At 42.4% G+C, this 26119-nt stretch overlaps 1 protein-coding gene across 19 annotated transcripts in view; it reads left to right on the top strand.

The window, feature by feature from the left end:
- Positions 1–26119, top strand: part of LOC306841335 (receptor-type tyrosine-protein phosphatase delta-like) — a 347810-nt gene that overhangs the window by 261877 nt on the left and 59814 nt on the right. For all 19 annotated transcript variants that reach the window (XM_079371178.1, XM_079371180.1, XM_079371177.1 and 16 more), the window contains 2 exons: positions 20080–20225; positions 22184–22325. In XM_079371178.1, coding sequence (XP_079227304.1) covers positions 20080–20225; positions 22184–22325 — 288 coding nt within the window. The remainder of the gene's footprint in view (positions 1–20079; positions 20226–22183; positions 22326–26119) is intronic.

The following is a 26119-nucleotide window of genomic DNA, read 5'->3' as shown; positions in this document are numbered from 1 at the left end:
CTTCAAATGCGGCCCCAATTAATTTGTGTGGCAAATTGGGCTTGGCGATGGCTTGAAAGAAGGGCATAATTGTTCCCGGTGAGCAGAGGGGACAGAGAGCGAGGGAGGAAGAGCAGGGACGCAACAAACAATTCCTTCTGTGTTAGAAATGCAAAAATGCTAAAAGGAAGTGTTGGATGATGAGAGGGAAGCCGCAAGCGTTTCACATCTCCACCTGGGCAGACATGAAAACTTCCATCTGGGCACCTGCACTAAATAAATTGGGCGTATATTGACTTGATGGATTGTTTCATGAGTCAGACACTGATATGAAGCAGAAACAAATCTGGTCTTAGAAGTATGACATTCAGAAATTGGGTCGCAAGAAAGAGTATCCAGAGGCTTCAATTAGAGTTTTAATTTAGTTCACAGATTTGTAAGTTCCTTTAGCCTGCATTCTTTGTCATGTTCAGCAGGGGGAGACACCCATGAAGATTCAATTTCAAATGTATTTTTACAAAATGGTTCATGTTAGATTAAAATGTAAGATAATGCACCGTAATATTTTGGGCATGACAAATGTCAATCAGAATTTTGAAGTTATCAGAAGTCCAACTACGGTCACTTCTGGCTAAAAAAAAAAAACAAGATGGCCACAGCCATTATGAAAAATGTGCATATAAAGGAGGCTTTATCGGTCCCTCTCTAATATACAGCTTATGGCTGCTCCATACATATTACGAATACGAAATCTCTACTTAGTAAATTATATATTTTTTAACCACTCAAAAAAATCAAAAATACAGTTCAGAAAATAATCTCCTTAATAATATGCAGAGCTACATGTGTAAAAATCAGCTGACAAAGAGCCATGCTCTTCCCACCCAGCACTAACCCATGCTGTGTTGGACCATGTGAAACCCTGGGCCTTAATGGTGTTTTAATTGATCGTCTCAATTGATGTTGGACGGCATGGCGAGTCCCAGCGAGCCAGCACGCTTCTCTTTAACCCGTCAAGATGAGTATCGACTGGCTCCTCCAGCCTCCCAAAACATTAAGACGTTAACTCTCAAACCTCATCTCTCTCACTTATGCGCATTTATACAGAACACACTCGAATGCACTTACACACAAACATCCACAAGCATCAGATACAAGAGCAAACCTTTCTGAGCCAGCTATCAAAAGGCAAACCACGAGGGACAAAAAAGAGCAAATCGTCTATTGATGCGGCACTTCTTTTGAGCCATTGCAGCGAGAAAACAAGATGAGGTATTACGACAGCAAAAACGACTCACACTTAAGGCAACAGCAACATCACATACTTATGCTTTAGTGTTTGTTTGATAATCAGAGGAGAGAAGTTGCCTCTTTTTATTCTGACTTTAAATCGGACCCAGGCGCCAGTTTCTGTGTGAGGAATCTGTTTCCCATATGCTTACACTAGAAGATATTTCCAAGTTGCACATTTACGACGTGATAGTGACTACGGCTCCTTGAGGAGTAGTTTGTATGGCAGTGCAGCAGTAACGATCCAACAGCATCTGCCAGGGTTACAGTCGAATCTTGTGTATATAGTGCGCGTAGATGATCATAACAATGACTTGTAGTCGTGTTTGTTGATCTGTTAAAACGTATAAAGGAATCGGGAAGATGCACGTTTCGATGCAGACGCAGTTCCGTTCTTATGAATGCTGTAAAATGAGATACAAGCTACATTATGGGTGCTCAAAGATGAATGGAGAAGCACCCAATATGTGCATGGGTGCACATACTCCCCACCCCCTTAGACAAGATCACCTTGCAGCAAGTCTGAAAGCTAATGATACTCTATTCCCCAGATGACATGAGGCTGTAATATGTGTGTTTTATGCATGCCTGGCCTAATATGAATTATTGTAAAATAGTGTTGTATTTGCATATGAGCTTCCGGGCTGTGCTGAAATTAGCATTTTTACAACAGCTCAAATTAAATCCCTCTGCTTAATTTCCCTGCATGCTAATTTGATTTAAACTGAGTGTATTTCGTCCCCTTTTACCCACACGTGGCCAACATACAAGCCATGCAAACACACTAATTCAAGACCATACACACGTATGACTGCACAGTACGTAGTTTCAAGAGCTGCTGTCCCCATCCAGCACACTGAATTAAACACGCACACACTGCTGACTTGTCCATGATGTAAAACGACCAAAAAGAGAACACAGTTTGCAGGGGTTTAACTTAGATTCAGTGTTACTTAACAAGTCCGCCACCTTGGTTATCATTCTGCTGGACATCTCTCAAGTGGAAATCTCATTGTTGGCTCCACTCGTTCATTTCAAGCATGTCCTTACTGAAGCATATCTTTTAAACACAGCATCTACAAGAGAAGAGAGGGCGCATCATGCTCACACTTCCAAAAAAAAAAAAAAAAAAAAAAAAAAAAAGGTGTTGTGAAAACACCTTCGCTGAGAGTGCCAGCACTTAATTACCATCTCGTTGTTTGGATGAAGACCTCGTGACGAGACTGGGAATCGGAGATAAAACAATGTTATCAGTGCCACGCAAGATGCTTCTCGCTCGCAGGTTGAACGAAACGAGTAAGAAGTCATTATCATTTTCTTTGGCTGAGAAAGCCTGTACCAACTCCTTGTCAACAATGCGCTTTGCAATTATGTTTAAAGGTTGTATCAGGCCCCATTATTAACTCCATGAATGCCGATGTCTCTGGCAACGAAGCCCAAGTGTATTATTTAAGGCCATTAGCCTCATCTATGGATTGCAGTCATTTTGCCTCGCACTTAGTCTCCAGAATCGCACAAAAGCTGAGCAATTTTCGCCACTCCTGGCCCTCCCACTCGCAAGAAAAAGCAGATAATCGCACGCAATATGGAGATGTTGTACCGAGCCTAGATGCAGGTAATTAAAGGATAGCCCCCAGGCACTAATGCTATATCTAAGTGCACTTAAGTCTCCAAGACACATTGACTTGAAAATGGTGGTGCAATTTAACTGCGCTGTACCATTCATGGCTCAGAGTGGGAATATTGACAGAACAAAAGCACCTAATCAGAATCGTAAATTCATTGGAGTGGCAATCAACAAACTCCCAGAAAGCCTTTCTCGAGAAATCCAAATATTTGAAAACTTCGACAGGAAATGACAGGCGTCTTTCATGCCGTTGAATTATATGGATTCCAGTCAGCCGGCCACCTTCTTATCCTTTGAGCATCTAAGGTGCCAGAAAGAACAATAGGGGACCATGTTAACGCAGTGCACCAGACCCGTCTCCTTCTCAAAGTACACACATGCACCCTCGCACAAAGGGTACCTTGTAGCATGCCTTTGAAGCCGGGATCAGCCGGTGAGCTGAGCACAATGCCAGCTGTTTTGCATCTGCTCGGTTTACACTTGGCGTGATTCTGGCCTCGCTGGCACATGTACTAAATCTGATCCCCCCCCCCCCCCTTCACACACCGTGCCAGTGAACTGTATAACAATGCAGGTGTTTCATGACATTGCCCCAGTGACAGTGCAATTAATAGATTGATGCTCTTGCTGCAGTAATGGGATTACTGGACCAGTCGAGTTTGAATTAGATCAGCCTTTGCCTGCGCAGACGATGTTTTACCGCAGTGTGAAGTCGGAACAATGAAGAGCCGGAGTCACGTCATCTACACGTGCTGTAATCTAAGACGGGGAATAAAAACATAGACTGGAGACTATGATAAGATAATGGCAGATTTAAAGGGGACATATTGTGAAAAATCCACTTTGACAGTGTTTTAACCTGAGCGTGTAGCAACACACAACATTCAGCCCTTTGCTTGTGGTCTGCATAAGTGTTAAGCTCCGTTTCCACCGAGCGGTCCGGTTCGGTTCGTCGTCGGTACACCGCGGCGTTTTCATTGACTAATCCCGGGAAAAATTCCCAAATAACCGATCCGTACCGTCCTATTTTTTGGGACCCTTCCGTTGGGGTGCCAAGAATTTGGAGCCGACCCTGAAAAGGTGGAGCTAAACACTGCAGTCCGTTGATTGGTCAAAAGAATCGTCCCTTCCCGTTTGACAACGGTTTTTTGGATTAGTGCAAGTGTACAATTGCAGCAGCTCAATCTCAACTGTGGTCTTGAACTGCAGCAAAGTACCCAAAAGCAAAGTCCATTATTTTATTTTGCGCAAAAGTTGCAAGCTTTTCAAGGAGTCCGTTGGACGGGAGATGACAGATCATGATTAAAGTGGCTGTGTTTTTCTCTTTTTGCAGAGTTGGCAAGATGCACAAACAGCGAGAACACATTTAATTAAGACACAAAAGGCAAATTGATAGGATGCAACAGAGTGTCTCTATTTTCAACAAACATACTCTCATTTTATTATCAATGTGCGACATCAATGACTCAAGACCGTTGTTCGTTTAGATTTTGGTTTGCTCAACTGTCAGTTTATGCATTTTAATGCAACATGCATTCCTCAAATAAGTCAAATGTAATCCAAGTTTCACCCAAAGGTACGCATTTTGTCTATTTTGTACAATTTAACAGTTGCACTATAAAAAGTAAAAAGTTGCTTTAATTTGTAACCCTCATAATTCGTGCATCTATGCGTGGAGTGCAGTGGTGTGTGTGTGTGTGTGTGTGTGTGTGTGTGTGTGTGTGTGTGTGTGTGTGTGTGTGTGTGTGTGTGTGTGTGTGTGTGTGTGTGTGTGTGTGTGTGTGTGTGTGTGTGTGTGTGTGTGTGTGTGTGTGTGTGTGTGTGTGTGTGTGTGTGTGTGTGTGTGTGTGTGTGTGTGTGTGTGTGTGTGTGTGTCGTGCATGTAAACCCCGCGCGGGTAACACCTGGCCCTAGGCTGGAGCGTCGGTCTCACTCCAGGGGTGCAGAGATTGCGACACATTGCACAGATCTCGGCGCAGCACATTTGTGTGCCTGTGGGGTATGTTGGGATTCTGCGGCGGGGTTAATGGTCTAAACCATTCATCTCCGCGGAGTGCCTCGGGGCAGTCTCTAGTCCCAGGCAGAAAGCTTACAACCCCACCTTCTTACCTACAGCGCTCTCCAACACTTGACGCCGATTGGGAATCTTTATGCCCTAAGCTCCTCTTGTCAAAGTTGATTTACATTCAGCGGAGTGATGGAGTGAGAGCTCAAAGTCTGTCTTTGGAGAGCCTAATACTCTCTCTCTCTCGCACACTAGATCTGTCTCTGTTTTCTATCCCTCCGCCCCCTCGCTTTGTTTGTTTGCTCGCTCACTCATTAACTCGCTGTCTTGCGCACTTCTCCACTCACTCGCCGACTTTGGCGTCTCTGCACCGCCAAGTGAGTCATGCCGTTTGAGAAGCTGAGATTTATCATGACACGCAGCTTTAGTGTGGTTTATTAGTTAAGGCAAATGAAATGAACGCTTCGATTGAGAGGCTGAAACGCTCTCACGCCACAGCCAGAGCCAAAGGCTTTTTCCAGTTGAAACAGAGCCAAGCCCTTGTTTCTAATGGTGCATTCCCCAAGGGGAATATGTAGGCTCGCACACACAATTACGGAAGAGTCCCCGGGCATTTACGAGGTGTTTATATGGCATCCATCATAACATCCATGAACAGTCTGTTTCTCCTTAGCTTAATACTCCCTTGACGCCGTTTTCATGTCATTCATCATTCTCGCATCATCTAATTAATTACCCCAATCCACTCCACCACTCGAGTCATGATGAGGGATATGTCAGGTTAAGTGCAGATAATGATTGTACAATGGGAAGTTAAGGGTGACAAAGGACTCCAGATTTTCCTCAAAACACGACACCAACGCTGATGTCCATTCCTCGCTTTGACTTTTCAGAGCTCAAACAAGCGGTCGAACTTATTTACTTTTAGTCCTCTCAGGTTCAATCTCAACTGCATCCTTACACAGTCATCCTTTAATCCACTCATCTCCCCACTTCTATCTCTCCCTCAGACTTATAGTTAGCACGAGAGAGCGCACGAGGAGGAGATGTGGGTGAAGGAGGGAGAGGGAAGTGGAGCACACTCGATGTCAGGATTTATGCCTACATGGATTTCTTTAAGTACACCTTCCAAATAAAATGTTCCCACCCTCCTCCTCCTCCTCCTCCTCCTCCTCTTCCCCCTTCGCGCCCCTCGGAGAAGGGGGTTTAAAAAAAAAAAAAAAAAAAAAACATGATCAGAGAGTCTGGAAGAGATTCCCATTCCCCTCACCATATCTCTCTCCTCACGCTGCCTGGTCGAGACAGAAATTTCACACCACACGATTTGTTGCCTCTCATTACACGCCACAATCTAATTGGCTGTGCCTTCCCCCTGTTGTGATCTTTCAAGAAGACACCTCGACGCTAAGGATACGCTATACTTCTGCCGTTTACTCCCACAGGGAAAGCCTTGTGTGACTCTTTAGCCAAATTATGCCGACTGCAGTGGAAGGACGATGGGAAGACATTAGCGAGTTAGCAGGTAGCAAAATGCTCCTGAGAAGCCTAGTTAAACATGATCAAATGGGATGCATGATGGGACTGTTTGAGTACTGATACCACAAAGAGTGTGCAACAAAAATAATCTTTTCATCCTTGCGAAACAGAACCATCTCATGCTCTGAGTAAGATCTTGTGAGACAATGAATTACAACTTCCTTTAAATTGTGTTTTACAGTATATGCAAATGGTATGTCATTTAACATGCACAGTATGGTGCAAGAACATCCATTTTAATGTTGATACTCCCACACTTAGTAACTGGTGTTTGCATTGCAAAGGAATTCAGTAGTCACTCGTATGCTTAAAAGAAACGGCTTTGTCAACATGTCCACATAATCGAGTCAGACCGGTATGCATGTACAAAAATAGTCTTGTGTTCTCATCTCTCATACTGGACACCTAATGGAGCCAAGAGATGGAATACATGGTGTATCAGTAATAATATGCTTTCATTCTCCATTACTGCCAAAGCGCACCTCTGATCAGATGGTCGGGAAAATCTACTTGGACCTTGGTTAAAAATAACCACAGGCTTTGATATCTGCCTCGGTGATTTGAGGTATAAATAGTATAGAAATGACAGGTTTGTTTCTGGACAAGACAGTCACATTTTTATGTCCTGTCCTTATAGGAATAAGAATACAAATGGGATGATAAATAAATAAGACGAGAAGTAGGGGTTAGATTGAACAAGAAATGACGTGTAATCTCCCAAAAACAAGTAATCTTAAAGTACTTTGGGGCACTGAGAGATTAGGAGAAGGTAGATAGAGAAGAAAAGCTAAGCATGGAAGAGAAAGAGCTTAGATAGAGATTAACGGAAATAATGGATGGACTTGCTTTCAAAGGCTTTGGAACCTGATGGGGTGATACAAAGGAAAAGTTAAAGGAAAGCTAATTTAGGTCAAAGAGGTTTCTTTTGTGTTTTCTTTAATGCCTATTCATGTCTTTTTTTTTTTTTTTTTGCAAAACTGAAAGATTATTTTCCCAGAAAATAGTCAACCTAGAGCTCAACCCTAAAGATGTGACACCTTATTGAACAATCTTGATCTAAAACTTGGCCATAAAGTCAAGGATACGCAGATTAAAGATATGACCTTTTTGGAGTAAATGTCACATTTTGAACGAAGTACAGATTTTTTTGTCACATACTAAAATAAGTCAGTAAGTGAAACTTTGAGGCAGCGTAAAAAAAAAAGTAAAGCTCTTTCTCTTTTAGTGTTACAGAAAAAATGGATACTGAAGCTTTATCAGGTAATATGAAAGTAATATGCAGGTTTATAATGCATGAGAAAATGTGCAATCTTGTGCTAAAATCATAATCCATTGCAAGAGACAGTCCAATATGTGGAAGAAAATAACCCAGGTCCAGGCAACTTAGCAGTAATCAATTGGTTGCATAGTGACTAAAGCGATTCAGGGATGGAGACGAGAGTCACAATAACAGCAAACAAAAAAGCAAAACAGAAGCATGAGAGGGTATTCTTATCTGGAGATGACTGCTATCTGGTGGAAGACAGCCACTTTTGTTTTCCCATGCCTCATTGTGTGGTGCCTTTGAAATCCACGAGGGCCTGTTACACAGCATTCATTTTGTTTCATCACTCGCACAAAGGCTTGACTGACATTATTTGAGATAGTTTGTTTCAGGTACAATGAGTGTAATTATTTAAGGCTGCATGGAGGAAAAAAGAGGGTGCATCATCAGAAAGTAAGCAATATTATTGGCAATGATAGAATATTACGGCAAATTGTTAATAAGAGCCAAACAAAGAGGAGACCCATTTTATCAGGTACCCCTGCTGCACCATGCAGGGGCTTTTTTGGGCTCGGAGAATACAAATTCTGAGCAGCATCAGACTGTAATGAACACAAAGCTCTCATCAAATGTTGCTTATGGTGCCAGAACAAGATAAAAACCTTTGGTTTGAATCCAGTTGATAAGGAAAATCAAATTCTAAATGGCCACCATGGAGAAGGCTGATTTAGGCCTTTATATTTTGCTTTTGACTCAATCTCGCTTTATATATTTTTTTTCCATGAATACATTTTTTTTTACTGTTAACAGACCAGTAAAAAGTCTTTAATAGTCAAAAATCAAAGTCAAATTGGCCACACACCTGTGCTCGAATTTGAAGACCCTTTAAACACTCCTCTGTCCTGGAGAAAGTCTTACATCTGCAGAAGAAGGGACAGTTTTCTGCTCAAGGGAGTTCAGGTTTTATTTCTACAGCCCTGATGTATTCAGGTACGGTACAGTCAGTACACCACTGGAAGTAGTTTCTGAATGCTGTTGGTAATGCATGCAGAGAAGCAGGTTCCTGTTTACTTCAGCCCTGCTTCCTTTTCCAGGCTGCCCCCCTTTAAATCCAGTACAGGGCCTACGAGAAGGCCGATCTATGCACCCGGTCACCGCTCTACATCTGTACAAGATCTAGAAGTATTGATTGGGTGATAATTAAATTGTCCATCCCAGCTTGATATGGATTAATAATTGCCCACTAATGCCCTCCTGACATTTTGCAGTATCGACTCGATACTGTTTGCAGCAGAGCGCCGATAATTATGACGCTTGGCATTCTTCATTTTGTCCCTAATGAGACCAATCAGAGTTGGCTCGACTTTTGCCTAAGAATTAGAAAGGAGTGAAAGGGAGTGAGAAGGCGGGATGGATTTTCTCTTAGGAGCCATTATTCAAAGCTTTGGACCCTTATCACAAAGATATTTCATTGTCTTATGGGAGCATTTGTGTCCTAAAACGCACGTATTCAAATGGCAGAATAAGGATATGGCTGTTATACTGCATGGGTCGAGATCAAGTAAAAAAGGACATCTTTGGACAAACAACAGCACCACGACTATAAATACAGAGATGAGAAGGTGGTATGGGCATGGTGCCACATCACCGCTTCGACTTCCTCACTGCCATCTGTGAGTGTTCCTCCTCTGGCATTCTCACAAAGGCCTTTTGTGCCTTTTCCCCCCTTTGTCCCTGTTTGCTAGGTTTAATTAGGTTATTTACTTGAGCCTCACCTCCCAGTGTTTCATTACAGTGGGCATTGCAGATAGGGCTTCACACAGGGCAGGGGCAGATAAAAAGTTAGGACAAAAGATGATAAATGTCGCGAGCTGGGACCGGAATGCAATCTGGACGCCGCGATGCAGAGATGCTCTAATGGCTTCCCAGCGAGCAAAGGGGGAAGGCTCACTCGAGATGGCAACGTGATAAATGGTGCGGGGATTGGCTGTAAGGACTCTGGGCAAGACAAAGAAAAAGGAAAGAGTCATGGATGGAGGGGAAAACGAAGATGACCACAAAATGGAATCTAATTAATCTGGACTCAGTTCCCCATTGTGACAAATTCAGCGCAGGCGAATAAGAGGAAGGGAAATTGTTTTTGTGGGACGTGTTAACCCCCCCCCCCCCCTTTGCCCCCCTAACAGAACACTTTTCTTCGAGGCTGAAGAGGCAAAGGGACATATGGGTTCTGAAAATGCCCCTCCACCTGTGGAATGATAAATGATGAGGGACTCGCCTTGTATGTTGCCGAACAGAGATGCTCAAAACACATCACTGAGAACTCTGATTTTAGAGTTCCTTTGAGTTTAATGAAAATACTTTCAAGTTTGGACTGGCGCTAAATTGAATTCTCGAATAATTTATCAGTTGAAGAAAATACACCCACTGTGTCGGATTTGTTTCAGAAACAAACTAAGGATAAAAACAGACTTGAGTGAATGGAACGAGTTGTTTGTGGTTTGTAACTGTGATTTAAATACAGCAAGAAAACACACTATAGTTGAGCTGGCATTTGAAATCAATCCATTTTGATGACGACAAATCGAACTTCAAGCTGACAAAAAAATATATATATATATATACAAAATTGTAATTGGGTTTAGGATTTTAGGAAGTTTCCGAGAAATCTGTGACTTTAATCCTGTATGTGTGAGTTATTATCATGAATATTAATGAAGTAGAAAACGGCACATCGAGTCAATGTGCAGGCTCACTCTTTAACCTTTAATCTATGTGAGAAAAGCAATGAAGTCATTATGAACTGAGGCCCCGAGTACCTTGTGGCATTTTGTGACAATGGCATTGGCTTTTTTACTCTCCCTTCTTCACGGTTTTATGACTCAACATTAAAAGCTAATAGCCTATGCCATTACTCAGTTGTTGCTTTTGGAATAATACAGATTACAGTGAAACTTTAAGTGGAAGTTCTCCTCACCGCTTAATGGAAGAGAATACACAAGTTAATTGTAAAGACGCACAGTTATAACCATTGTTTTGACAGTGTGTCTATTCAGATGCTTATGCACATACAGTACATTTAGGGACAAAAAAGCACACACACTTTTACTCACTCAGTGGATTGGAGCCCATTACTGCTGGCAAACATTTACACACAAGGCCGGCGTCTTTGTGTACCCACTCGCTCTGTAAACTGAAGCCGGGTTTGGCAAAGGGTGAAAAGGACTCAGAAGAGAAGGGCAGCAAACTCCCCCAGACCAAAGGCCTCATCTCCGGTCCCCAACAGTCATGCACCCTGTAAGGAGTCTCCTCGTCTTTAGAAATCTGCCCTCCTCAGGAAAACGGAACACAATATTTCATTAGGTCTCGCACTGAAACACGGTTGGAAAAATGAACCGCACAAAAAAACCGAGATTTTCACGAGGCAATCGGCCGTCCTGAGACGTCTCCTTTTCTTCATTTTCTTCTAAAATCACAACTCCTATATTGATGGATTGTTTTCTTGACTCCCTTCCAATAGCCCCATTTGTTTTCCTTTTCATGACCTCTAATAGGAAGCAAACATTTCCCCAAGTAAAACAACTTTCATCTTGCTGCAAAAGTCGGATTTCAGAGTCTTCTTTTTAAGTAAAATATTTGGAAACCTCGTTGACTCTTTTGCATTTGTATTTATCTCACAGGTTATTCATTTTAATAAATGTGAAAACACTTATGAACAGTGGCTCGAAACAGACTGTGTCTTGTAACACCGACTTTAAACACAGCAGCACACACACACACACACACACACACAAAGTCGTCCTCTTTACACTTCTAATCATCTCCCGATGAATCATCCCTACATCCACACACATCAAGAAAGAGCCTTTCTGAAGTGATGTGAAGCCCTTAATTTCACTGGATTATTTTAATTATGTCCCCTGAGGCTTGTTGTTTTTTTGCTCCTTGGGTGACATTGCTCTGTTTGCTTCCGAGTAAAAACCCCCATCCGCCAGTCTGACCCTGATACCACCCGCACTCATTTGTTTCCCATCTGTAGCTCTGAAGGCAAACAAACACACACACACACACACACACACACACACACACACACACACACACACACACACACACACGCAGGCTGAACTGTTTTCTTCAGCGGTTCGCAATTAAGAATTCAGAGACCTCAACTTAGATTTACTGCATGTGGTTTAGTTAGAGACATATTAATAATGTGTGGCGGACGAAAACAGCCCACAAAGACACAGCGAATATTTATTCCATCGGTACAGCATGTCACTCATTGAATGTCAGACAAGCTCATTAAAATGTAATGAGGAACACAAGGAATCATCATTCATTTGAATGAGTTTGAAAGAATAGATGGCAGTTTTACTACCCTGAAACAAATGAAGAATTACAGGTTGTAGTGTGACTGCAAAAAAAATGATACAAAGAAACACCATGTGAGAAATGAAGTCAATCAGGTGTCTAATGTATATCTGTTCAAAGTTATTAACTACAGTAGCAGCTCGAAGGTGCAGTATCAAAACTGTCTTAATGTTTCTAAAATCACATCTTACTTAACACATAACATTAAATGCTGTTGTGTCCTGACAGGTGACAGTCATTGGTGGCTCCAAAGAGTAAAGGGAGATTTTTGCCTCAAAGACGTTTCAATTGCGACCATTTTTCTTCCTCTGTTTTATATGCAATACTCTTCCCCTCACTGCTGCGTAAAATTAGTGGCCTGTGAAAGGTCACTTTGCTCCCTGAGTGACTGTTTGGGCTATCTCCCTCGCATATTCTTTGCCCCCAGAGATAGGATTGTAGTTTGAGGATAGCTAAGATTTTTTTAAGATTATTATTATTTTTTTTTTTTGTCCTTGTAAATTAAATGTGTTTCAAACAGATTAGCAACATGTTCGCTGAACTCCAGACTTTAATAACTAGGAAAAATGCACATGGGAAAATTCAAGGCGTAACTCTTCTTTGGTTTACTTGTAACCTGGTTTGTTTGACTTGGGAACATTTGCAGGATACATATCTGAGCTGCTGAAAGGAAGCCAGTTGTCTCCTCGCAGCACCGAGGAGCATGAGCTACTTTTTCCTGTAAGCGCCTGACAAAACACAGTGAGGGGAATGTGTCACCTCTTATGGCCTGACTGCTGGCATCCATTGGAAACGGCTCGGCACTCTTTGTCTTTTAAAAAAAAGTCTGTTTAAAATGCACAATGTCTAATCCCTGGAATTTTTCCATTCATAATCCACCAATCCATTGATGGTAAACGTTTATTCTCCGTGGTTGAAGGTAAAGACAATTATGTGACGTTTATGACATAAAGAAACAAGAGAGACCCAAGGATCCCGTTTTGAATGGAGACATGAATGTATGTTGCTTATTCGATTTTCCATTCCAATTGTCCCTTTCATATCTTTTGATTTATTCTACATATGGTGGGAAAGGCGGCAGCTTTGAAGATTTTCATCTGAGCATGCCTTCATGGTGATATTCTGTTATCAATCCAGAATAAAATCTACATCACATGTGTGGCAGCAGCGTAAGAATCAAAGGAAATGCTGCTCCCTTATTATCTCCACGTTACATTACAGCGGCAGTAAGCTGACATGGCCAAAGAATATTTATCACTTTTGCCATTTTTAACATCTTTTTAAGTCAGTGCAGCCCCCAGCCTGATAACTATTGGTCCATTTTGCTGCAGCGCTGCCATTTAATGAATCGTTCTATTGCCTGCTGGATAACAGAATGAGCGAATGGCTTTCTGTGTTAGTGGCTGCCACTGCCTATCCTATCAGATAATTAACTTTTTGCAAATAGACTGTGCTGACTACCAAACAGAGTAAGTCTGCGCAATTAGAATTACTTATCTATGTTTTCTCTTCTTCCCCCCCCCCCCCCAGATGTCGAAGGAAAAAACAAACAAGACAGACAAATCCAAATTTCATACTTGTTTCCTCCTCAAATCAGCTCAAGATTTGTCTATTCCCACATTAATGAGCACGAATGGGAGTGGAGATAAAAATGAGGTCTTGAAATGAATGAAATTAAATCCTCTTTTTTTTTTTTTTGCACCACCTCAGCCCAGATGTTCATAATTTTCATCAGGGAGGCCTTGTGTTTTCCACCTTGCTTCATCTTTGTCTTGTTTTCTCTCCCTCTCTCCCTGGCGGACAGTGTCTAGTCGCAAGTCTTCCAATTTCATTTTTATATGTTTCCTTCTGTTTGGTATCCGACGCAAAGGGAGGTGGGCTTTCATGTGTCTGATTTGCCACAGCAGCGATTCAGCAGCAGCTTTTAAAGCGTTGGGGGCCGTTTGAACAAAGCCATCTGTTTGAGTGGGCCGTTTTATTAAGTGACAAACTGGATCCCTCTACCTTGCTAATGTGTCCCGTGGGAGATAGCTGTAGCGTGTGTGTGTGTGTGTGTGTGTGTGTGTGTGTGAGACAAACACTTGAGGAGAGAGAGAGTCAGAGGAGTGGAAGAGTGCAAGGTTTCCTCTGCAAACATTTTAATACACCACCAGAAGAGATCACTAATGTAGCTGTCAGTGCAAAAAAAATCGACTGTATGAATCTACAATGATAATTGAATAAGGGAGGCTTGAGTTCCCATCTCATTCCGTGAAACACTGACTGAGAAGCTCAGCTCTGTTCCCTAAATAACCCCTTTATATTTATTTAATGGAACCATCCAGAACCTTCTATTTTCCTCACTCACACCAGCCCAATTTATAAACGTCCAATTCGCAATGTTAGCTCCTATTCTGCAGGAATAGTCCAACACCCATGGGGGCGTGTGTCTGTGCATGGCTGCACATGTGCATGATAGGTTTTGTCAGAGTATCTGTCATTGCATTGAATGTGGGACAGCAGCATTAGCCATTCCTTTTGAAGCTGCTGTTGTTGGGGGGGGGGGGGGGAAGAAGTACCTCTAGCTCCTGCCGAACAGTAGCTCAGCCTTTGCATTGCGGTGCCACTGAGCATGAGTAATACACCGGCGTTAAGAATGTCCCATTGGAATATGATTTTTGCAACTTTAGTCACTGGGCTGAATATTTGGCAAGGACAATACCATGGTGAGTTGTGTGTTACAAGTGCATCCTGTAGTTTCGCTGCCTTTGAAGCCGTATCAGGGATGATGCACGTTTATTTACTCAAGGGAGAATAAGAGCGCCTGACCCCATCCAGAAATGGACCCGCAGCCATGCTATCCTCATGCAGCTTCAATATTAATGTGTCATTAAGCTGCATTTGTGTGTATTCTATTGAATTAGTTTTACATAATGACTCATGCATTTTGCTGAGCGAGCACATTTGAGCAGTTGGGAAGTGGGCGGGGGGTTTGGGGGGGGGGGGGGGGGGGGGCGTGTACGAGAAGGCTTGTATTATGAACTTCATTATGTGTGACAAGCAGCACAATATTGATGGAGGAGCAAGTCCCCATCATTGCACTGCGTTCGAAACTCTGCAGTGAATTAATGTACTATTCCTGATCCTGTAATTAACAATCATTCGGAGGCCATATCCCTTTTCAAGTAATCACTAATTGCAATAAGAATTTCAGTTTCCATTTAAGGCCAGATTACCGATGAGCATGCAATGCAAATCAGGCAACAGTTCTAATTAAGCTCCGATGCCTTTTTCTTTTCTCGCTGCCGAGCCCTTTTGTGAGTGCGCACAATGTGCAGTTTGTTTTCTCAGCATTACAAAAGGCATATTTTTTATCATAATGCTGCAGATAGAGAGCTGTGTATTGCCCCAAAGAAAATGGTTTATGCTCGTGTTTGTTCCATTGATTAGTATGTGTGGTTTATCTTCCCTCTCCCCCCTTTTTCCACACATTTCCTTTTGCATTGTTTATCTCCGTCTTTGTGCGTCTGCATTGCTACGTTTTGCATGGGGGCAGCTGTTTTCTGTACGCTGTTAAGGCAGTTAATTAATCCATAGAGAGGGTGTTGCTTTAGAAAGCGCAGACACCAATGCATTCATTTTGACAAAAAAAAGCATCCTTTCGAATCCGGTTTCTATAACGACTTGGATAACGGACCTTCAGAATACTTAGAAGATGACATGAGGTCAAATGTCATCAGCACTTCACTTGAACCCTCTTCAGACACTTGTGTCACTTGCTCCGGTTGTGACGATTTATCAATATCGCAAGACGAGAAAAAAACAAAACTGTGACTTAAAGATGTTGAACGAGGTTAATGGCATCTTTAAACGCTCCTTTCTTCCACGCATATGTCCAATCGGAGCAGGGTATTTGCAGACTGCCACCCAATGTGCGAGGATTAATTATCGCCCTCTACAACCCCGCCTTACCGTGCAAGTTAAAGATTGAGAGAGGAAATGGCCCCTTTCATGCAAATGAAATTGAATATGTCAGTCAGTATAATTGTGAAAACCGAGCCACTTGGACTGGTGTCTGTGCCGAATAGAGGTTCCAACTGAAAGTGGGTTTATTAATGTTCTTCGCTCCACTCTTTGATTGGTGCTATTTAATGGCTTGGCACATCAAACTTTACTTTATGGCAGAATACTGATGACATTAAATGTTTTTGCCATTATGAATGAAACTCGGATCCATTTGAAAAAGACCATTTGAATGCAATGTTTGGCTGAGCTAAGCCAATATCAAACACACTTGTAATGAAGCCTCTAAACCCTGCTGTCCAAGTTGTCACAATTTTCAGTTCCACAGTCCATTCAACTGAAAGTCTGCTCCTCAACAGGTGCTTTTAAGTTGAATGATATAGAGCGTTACCTTCCAAATCACAATGATTAAAATAACTGTTTCAGAAATATTGTCTATTCATTTATTAGCCTGCATGTTTCTCTCAAAATGTAATCATGTTGCTTTTATCAAAAAATAAACTGAATTTCTACAAGCTTTAAATCTTGTGAGACAATGGAACAATATTTGCTCCATGTTACTGTATGTACTGTCTTTTATGACACCTCGTAAAATGTGTATTGCTCTCAACCAAACAGAGAATAAAGCAAGCCTAATAAGAGTCACTTCTTTTTCTATGAAGTCAATGTCATGCTCAGGTTTTAATGCAGAGTAAAACCATTTTTTATCATGAGCAAGCGTTAGCTTTCCTGTTGTTTTATAAATCCAAATAGACACTTCCAGGTCTGCCTTCTCAGCTCTATGGACAGCGAATGTGAACAAGGTTCCATAATGACCTCCAGGGAGAGCAAGCACCGGCCCATGTCTCGAACCTTTTAGCTCATGGCAGGCTTTTACACTTCTCATTTGTTTGCCGGCGACAGCTTAGCACTGGATTAACAGGTGCCTTGCCAAGGTATTAATTCACGCAGATCAGGGTTAACTCTTCGAGGAGTCTCCAGCATGTAGCAGAGGTTGCAGGGGCCTTAATCGGATGGGATTTATTCACACTGAGAATGATTTTAAATGCTTGAAAGCAACAGCATGTGCTGATGATACACTGTTCATTTTTACATGTATTTATTCTACCGGACAAATATTCTCGTTGACATGCAAGATCCCTTTTTCCAGAGAGTCCTGGCCAAGAGTGAGGCATAAAAGTTTCAGAAATAAAACAAAGACAGTAAAGTAAATGAATATGACATAAACATTGCACTATTTAAGGCAGCTATATTTCAACTTTCACATAGCTTTGTTTTCCAACACGATTATTGAAAAGTCAGGGTTCTGTTGGAAGAGATTTCTTTCTGGAGCATTTGTACAGTATTTGTTCACAGACCATGGCTTTTGAGTTGCTGTCATGTTGCCCGTCCTGACATTGTTCGGAGAAAACCGAGGTTTCAATCAGCCTTTGTCTGCCTGAACTCGTATGAGGACTCCACCAAAATGGATGTTTGTCTGCCGCAGACCTAAAATGGGGGTATGATTGTGATATCAGAAGCCATGTCTGTGAAAACACCATTACCTCCATGTCACGCCTCAATCACTCCCCATTGTGCGACGACTTTTCCCCCGGCCTTACTTCCCCTCACCTCCAAAGCTGATCTCCCCGTTCATGTCCTCGCAGTCTATCACAGCCGGCGTGGCAAGACGCACCGAGCCGTAATGGATGGCCCCCAAGCAAAAACAGCCCCAATAGCATATCAATTACCCATCAGCACCCTCTTGACTGGATGCCAGTGAGAACCAAGCCCCAGCCGAACCAATGAGATATGGTTGCAATTGCAGATATAATGGTGCTTTTTGCTGCGTAAAAATTACACAGTGTCATCTCTGCTTGCCCACCTGTCGGATCTGTCAGCCGATGAAGGAGAGAGCGATTCTGAGTGTTTATGAATGTGTGTCTGCATGCAAGAGCATGTGCATGACAAGAGGCAATCAGGTGATTTTCCCAGACTAATTTGCCCAGTGGAAGCCCAGCTGCTTCGCCTGTTTATCTGCTCACTCTTTTGATTGCTGACCACACATCTTGTGTCACCTCTCCGTGAATCCTGCAAAGTTAATTCTGAGCTCCCTCGTGGTCCCGCTGCTGGGCTGCATACAGGCACGCGAACAAGCCCGAGTACACATTCTCTCTCTCTCTCACACACACACACACACTAGGTGATTCAGATGGCATTACCGCAGCTGTGTGGCCTCTAATGGCCCGCTGAAGTGATTGATAAAAGGCAAACAGTTGCTCTGCAGGGGGACAGATGGAGCTCCACCTCCCACTGAAGCTGCCGCTTGAGCTTCAGAGGAAAACACGAAGGGTGTCTGGCTTAGCACTGTTATATTATTGCTATTGAATTAGCCTAGATCATTGTGATAAAGCTGGAATGTGAATCAAACAATCAGAAAGCCATCAGGGAGCGACAGGGTCCTCTTTGATTATTTTGTATTTGAATGTGTTTTTTTTCCCGGTGGTATAGAAACATGAGCAGGAACTGTCCTCGGGGGAGAAAACTGGTGTTAGAGTTATTCTAAAAAATGGATTGATGACTTGGGAATTAGAAATGGAACTGCAAGCACAAGGCTGCAACTGGCGTCACCGCACGTCAAAATCAGAGTCTGAGAAAACGTCATTGTCCAGTGTTGTAAAACCAGCTCGGTGGCTGGGAACAACCACGCCATGTCCGCACAAAGCAATCACTGTTCCACTCTGTTATTCTCTCACCTCAACTCCCCTGCATTTTTAGCATTTTTCATCCTCGTTGCCTTTACACTTGACTTGTTGTGGTGAATTGAGGGACCAATTAGGAGCGATGGTATGCTCACATCGCCAATCAGAGCATTGCGAGGACCTTATCAGGTGCGTGTCTCATTTGCGTCGGGGCACAAGCACTGTTCCAATTGGTGGTTTTATGGGGAGAGATTAGCGTTGTCTGCTGGTCAACAGCGTCCGCTTCTCTGCACGAGTTGGACAATGTCTGCCTTTGTTGCATGGTGGAATGACATGTGGACTATGTAAAAAAATAACAGCTTGTAAAGGGTTGATGACTTTACTGTTGAATAGATAGATACTCTTTTGATCCTGATGGAAATTCAAACGAATCACACAAAACAGATAAATTCATAGAGATTCCGGACATGTAACACAATACACAAAGCTGCCGAGATCTTAACCTAGAGATCGTCCTCTTTTTAAGAACTTTGTGCAGTGTGGGCATTGGCTGGCCTGCCTGTTATGTTGTCTGCCCCATTGTATGAAGGCCATAGTCTCTATTGCCGCAGCCTTTGGTGTGAATGTAACCTCTGGCCTTCGCTGCATGTCACTCGCCACTCTTTCCTTCAAACATTTACAGTCTCTATTCAGCTGTGCATTACACTGAAGGCAAAATGGCCCTAAACGATGACCTGAAAAAATGACTTTCTGCAGTGCTTTAAAAATGAAATGAGCATTAGAAACTAAAACTACTGAGACTCACATTTCAATGATGTTAATGCTTTGGCTGAATTTAGTTGCGTGTCAGTATAACAAGGTGCCACCATAACACTTCACACTTACACTGACTGACGTATTCAATTACCAATATAACTTTAAAGTTTGCTATGTACTCAATGTCTTTATTCTATCTAGCATTCCAACGTGTTTCCCTTTTTGTTCCATAAGTCCTTAACCAAACTTCCCAGAAAGTCAGTCATGCTTCAGAGCAGATTTGAGAGTTTATGTTAAACTACTTCCCAGGTCAAGATTACATGCTTTGTACACACATAAACCCATGACCTCTGTCCTTTAATTGATCTCAACCTCTGATCATCTGTTTCCACTCAAACAATACTTGTCTTGACGTCCAAAGACAATCCTCTTAACCAGCCACATGCTAAATCTGCAACTTTGTTTCTTTCTAGTTTGTGGGGCTTCATAAGAGAGATTAATAGCACTGACTGCAACGCTTAGCATGCTAACTGTTTTTTGTCTTTTGTTCTTTTTTGTCTCTCTGCAGCACCACCAAAGTTTTTAAGAACCCCCAATGACCAAACAGGCGTGCAAGGAGGGGTGGCATCCTTTATCTGCCAAGCTACTGGAGATCCACGGCCCAAGATTGTGTGGAACAAGAAGGGGAAGAAAGTCAGCAACCAGAGATTTGAGGTATTAGGTCTATTGTTCTGATGTAAAATGCTCGACAAAATTGGAATGCTTCAGCACTGCTTTTGGCTCTCTGCTCGCACATAATCCATCGCGCCAAGCCCCGCTCGCCTGCTTTTTTGCCCTGACTTGCCACCACGCATTAGCAGGCTCTAATAATCATGCTGGCCAGGATTTTGAACATGCTTGAGTTTTTTAATGAGCAAGTTTACAAAAGATCTGGGGACAGATTTGGTAATTCAATAAAATATGAGAGAAGAGCGATTGGACAGAAGAGAAAACAACTTGTGGTGTGACCCAGATACCTACATTAGCATCATGCCACATTTGCCAGCTTATGCAAAGTGAAAGAGGAAGCAGCGCTTTCACTTCTAAATATCCTTTTGCTTTGTGGCATATTTATCTAAATGCATGTCCTCCCCTCCTTATTTCGGCTGCAGCTTTGATTTCTGGTCAGCTTTAATCTGCACTTGGGCTCAATACCCATGAGAAATAACACATCATTGCAGAACACTGATAAGATTTCTATTAATTTCTGTGTCAGTCCTCAGGACCATCATGGTGCCACTTTCCCCCCTCTGCTCTTCATGCCATATTTGCTTGCTTCTGCACAGCAGCAAAGGCCTGACGGAGCTGGGAGACCTCTCCCCGCTTCTTCTTTGGGTCTCATAACGACAGAAATCTAATCTTATCAGAGTTCATCGCGTTTGCATCGCACGTTGTGCTGAATGCTAATACGCTCGTTTTCATTCCCTCGCAAGGTTTGCCGGCTGCAACCATTTCACGGCCATTCAATCATGTGCTGCTGCCTCATCTTCTAACAAACACCTATTTCCTTGTAGTAGTCTCACAACTTCCTTTCTAATTCACTCCTCAAATTCAACAAAGAGAGGGGACTGTTTTCACAATCACCTGCTATCAGCCTGAATGCTAACACCGCTATATCGCTTGGCCGATGCAATGTTGAAGTGTATTATGAACTAACACATGCACAGAGATATTGTGGATTTTTAAAATGTTGGTAGGCTGCTGTGTGTGTGTGTGTGTGTGTGTGTGTGTGTGTGTGTGTGTGTGTGTGGGGCATGAATGTGTGAAGAAAAGGTTTAAAGCCCTATCTTTATTGCAATCTACCTCAATGCTTAAAAGAGATTGAGTTATGACACAGGGCTTTCTAAAATCAGTGAGTATACGACATGTAGCATGCAAAAGAAAAGCTGAATAAGCTCCAACAAACACCTGTTCGTGAGCATTTTTATGTGTCGTTCGTCCAATACAGTCGGTCCTGTCCTTTGTACCACAATCTCACCTCATGGTACAACTGTCCGTAACCGTTTATCAAGCCACTTTTAACTGTTTGTGCTTGTTTCTGTCCCATCGACACAATCCAGTGTGATGCATTATTGAAGGGTCGAAAGTTAACTTTAAGAGTGGGACACATTTCGATTTTCAAATCCTCTCCCAAACAGAATATCTGAGCAAAACTTTCAGTCCAAATAACCTTCCCCATTCTTAAAGTTAGTCAGCCACATTGATTATTTTACAAGTTAAGGCACTAGGTTTAACGAAAAGAGAGCACGTCTAAACATATAGTGAATGGATATAATACATACAACAAAAAAACTACAAAATATACACTTACAAATGCTCAATACCTACAGTATATATGATAAATGTTAACTTTTATGTTGCACAGATTTTAAAGGCACTTTCTGTAAACTTACTTACGGTAGAAGTACAGTAGAAAACCACAGTATTCACCGATGAACACAAGTCACTAGGGTTCAATTTAAGGTAAAGGCACTAGCTTTTGTTTTCTGTCATAGAGAGAACATTGTGTCCCCATCAGTGTTGTTAGCCAAATGTCCTCTAAGTTTTGTTTGTTGTCTTTTGTCTGCTGAAGGTCCCTCACCTGTTGTGCACAAAAAATCTCCTTTAACATATCCTGTCTCTCGCACCTGCAGGTGATAGAGTTCGACGATGGTTCTGGTTCAGTGCTAAGAATTCAGCCTTTGCGCACTCCCCGAGATGAAGCCATATACGAGTGCGTCGCCTCCAACAGTGTTGGAGAGACGAGCGCTACCACCAGACTCACTGTTTTACGTGGTAGGTCCTCAGAAGACAAAAAAAAAAAAAAAAGAACACACACCACTAACATGCCACTTTTTCTCCCAGCTAACTCAGGTAAGCATGCATTTTCTTTGTTTCATTTCTGTCCTGTCCTCTTGTCTCTGTCTTCACCCCCGGTTACACTCACGTTGTCTATTCTTGATAAGATTTTGTCCATTATCTATTTAGCCAAGTAAGTTTCCGTTTCTAAGTGACTTAAGTCATTTGCATACAGATTCCTGACACAATAATTAAGATGCCAGTTAAATTATGCAAATAGCAATCCACTCCTAGCCTGCGGCGGTTTAATGGAAAAGCTCAGCAATAATTTTCAAATCAGTCATTTTTCATCTCCGCACTTCAGCTTTGATATTCGTTTGACCGTGCAGGAAATAAAGCAGAGTATTCCCATGGGATTAGCGAGCGTGTTTTTGTTTGTTGTAGTCTTCCAAGTGCCAGTATCTTTCAGTGACCGGTGGCTGTTAACAGCCGGCACTCCTCTACACAAACAAGTGCAACAAACGAGGCGGGAAAGGTCAGCTGCTTTTGTTTACTTCCACTAAGCTGAGAGAATAAAAGTCGAGCAACAAATATCAAGTTGGTTGACAGTGCCTCTTTTTTTTTTTTTAATAAGAACTGAGCAATCATTTTTATCTCGATTACTCAAAACCCTCCATTCAGAGGCAAATGTGTGGTGTCCCCTGAGCTCAAAAGGCAGCGTAATATCTCTCGAAAACATGACTTGTTTGGCTGTAAATGAAGGAAATGGCTTTAGAAAAGAGCCTTGGGCAACCTGAATAAGGTGTGCTCCATTATATGCCACAATTACACAACATGGCAAATGAGTTCCTATTGAATGGGGTGCTTCCATCCTATAGAAAAAAAAAAAGCTGGCTCTGTGAGTCTCTGAAGCCCCCACCTCTCTGCTTCTTATCTCACCAATGAGCTAACAAAAGGCCCTTTGCACCGTCTCCAGGGGCCGATTCAAAGAGAAAGGTGGCACGTTCACATGCAGCTCTCGCCTGTTTACTCTGGAGCATAAAGCGTATGTGTGTGTGTGTGTGCTCTCACAAGCAATAATGTGCACATTTCCTGTTCTCTCCCGCTCTGTCTCTATCTCAGTATTTCCCCTTCACACACACACACACACACACACACACACACACACACACACACACACACCAATAGATAGCTAAGGGACGGGTATAGGTACAGCTCTTCCCAGCTCTGCGGCCTAGCATTAGCATGTTTATTACCAATTCCATTTTGCTTTTCTGCTCCCTCTACTTTCCCATCAATGTACTGAAGGTGAGTAGACGCCTATCTCGGATCAACACAACAGGAAAGAGCTTTTTCTTTCACGGCTTTGGTGCAAATAAAAAGGTGTGCTCCCTGTCCTCACTGTCCCTGGATACACATACACAAAATATTGGCATTGTGTAGGGTTTAGGCTATACTCTCTCTTCTTTAAAGAAAAAATAATAATAAACAACACAAATTCACTTGCAATGACAAAAGGAAGTATTCATTCTAAACTCACAGTTGAGCATTTTGATTTGCTACATCTAGTAGCTTGTAGGCTTTACCAAGAAATTGTTTCAAAGAAAGTAATAAATCAAAGAACCGACAATTCATTACAAACAGTGATAGCTGTAATTGCTTGGAAGAGAAAGAAAAGAAAACAAGATAAACATCAAAACAAACGAGCGCTAAGTGCTGCCACAGTGACTCAGAAATCAAGGATTTCTACATCAAGATAAACCTTTGTTTGCCCTTTAAAATGAGCCTTCCATTTAACAGCTATCAATTCTGAAGACATCCAAAACACATCTAAACAACTACCCCAAAGTCCAAACATATGGCCTACTTTGACTCTCAGGGAGCTGGTCGAGTATTTTTAAGGCAACACAAGGTTAGCTCAAGGATGCTTTATGTATTATTTAGGAGACCAAAAAGCTTCCCTCTAAGTACTTTGTACAGTACAATAAATACAGCACTGCTGGTTTTCATCGTTCCACATGATACAAACTGCAGCCTGGAAAATGCGGCCACACATTTTTCACGTCCGCTCTGCTTCCACGACTAGCAAAAAAAAAAAAAAAAAAAAAGATTTCTGTCCCTCTTTGGTCCTTTTGTAGAGAAATACTGTCATAGTGAGCGAAGCTGGATGTGTGAGATAAATAAATAAGCAAACAAAGTGATACGACACCAGGACTAATACATATAAAGTGACTGTTCGTTTAGTTCATTTGGGCTCCAATGGTGTGTGGAAACAACTGCAAAGCATCTGTTGTGGGAAGCTCGCCACAGGGGGGGGATGCCAGATACCATGAAGGAAAAGCACATTGTAGTAATTGCCATGCTATAAGAACAGGGGGATTCGAGGAGAAACGTTCGATGTACGGGGGAGGGGGGAGGGGGAGGGGGGGTGGGCATTAGCATTCGGTTAGGCCTCCAAGTTGATGGGAAGCGCCATTAGTAATGAACTTCCAGGCTTAGAGAAGCCATTTGCATGAAAGGCGATCCCAGAAAGGTAATGATGTTCCAAGTCAAATCATGGTGTGAGGTGTGGGTTTTCCTTTCTGCACTTTTTTTTTCTGCACACTGTTTTGATTAACTAGGTAATGGCCCGACTCATATGAAACTTGTATCTTTGAATTAGGGTTTTCTTGATTTGCTTGGTGATTGAGAATGACGGGGAGGGATTGAAAATAAGGAAGCAGCAGATTTTGGATGTCAAGGCTTGAATCTAATTTCATCGACGTGTTATTTGATCTAATATATGAATATTCCTCTGCAAGATATTGCTGTATAAATGGGTTTTAATGCAGAGCCTGCAACGACGTGCAACCTTCAGCTATAAGTAAAGAAAACAAATGTTTGAAAATGGAGCTAAAGCACCTCACCGGGTCCAGACTGTGTGTAAGCAGCAGTTCCAGCAGAATGATGTGTGGATTTCAGTGCAGCGGTTCATGATTCAGGCATGATTAAGGATTAATATTGCGCCCTCATACTCCCATTATGCTGTCAACAGCCATTTCCTGTCGCCCCACACACAAGTGTGCAAACTTATGCAGCTGTGCACAACTTGACAGTGGGAGCGGAAAATGGGAAGCCGCTCTCCTGTGACGGAAAAAACAGAATGCATCATTTCCATTTGTATGGAATGGTGCAGTGGCACCGCCAAAAGCCGTGTGGCTGAGACGGAATCTTCCACATACAATGAAAGGGCTGCTACATGATCAGCGATTATTCATAGACAATGCAGCCACTCGGCTGTCACTGTTGGGAGAGAAATGTTCCCTCGACTTCATAAAACACAAAACCTGCCTCCATGTAGTTTTTCCTGAGAAAAGTGAATAGAAGCCAGTCAATGTTAGCTGTGATGCAGAGCTAAAACCTTAATTTTTAGGATCTGATAATAATCATTTACCATATGAACGTCAGCGCTCCCTCCTCACCATCATTTGTGTACTTCTTTCGAACATAGTACAGAGAAAAAGATGAACAAAAGGTGGTCATCATGCTCGAATCGCTTAGCAAGATAAATGCTGTGTCAGCACTCTCGGACTGTCGGAGCAGGGGATGCAGTCGGGATGAAGCAAGTGACCGATGTAAAATTACTGTGCTTGCGATCAGTGGCTCGAGAAGAGCAAAATGTAGGGGGGGGCGGGGGGTGTGGGGTGGGCAGCAGCTACCGTACAATTCTCTGGTTTACTGGCGGGGGCTCTGTAGATGGCAGGACCTAGGACGCCACATGGAACACTCAATTTTGTGAGAAAAACACATTT

This window comes from Symphodus melops (genome assembly GCF_947650265.1).
Source record: "Symphodus melops genome assembly, chromosome: 20".
NCBI lineage: Eukaryota > Metazoa > Chordata > Actinopteri > Labriformes > Labridae > Symphodus > Symphodus melops.
Note: the sequence above shows the minus strand (reverse complement) of the source record. Positions and strands in the feature narration are given on the sequence as shown.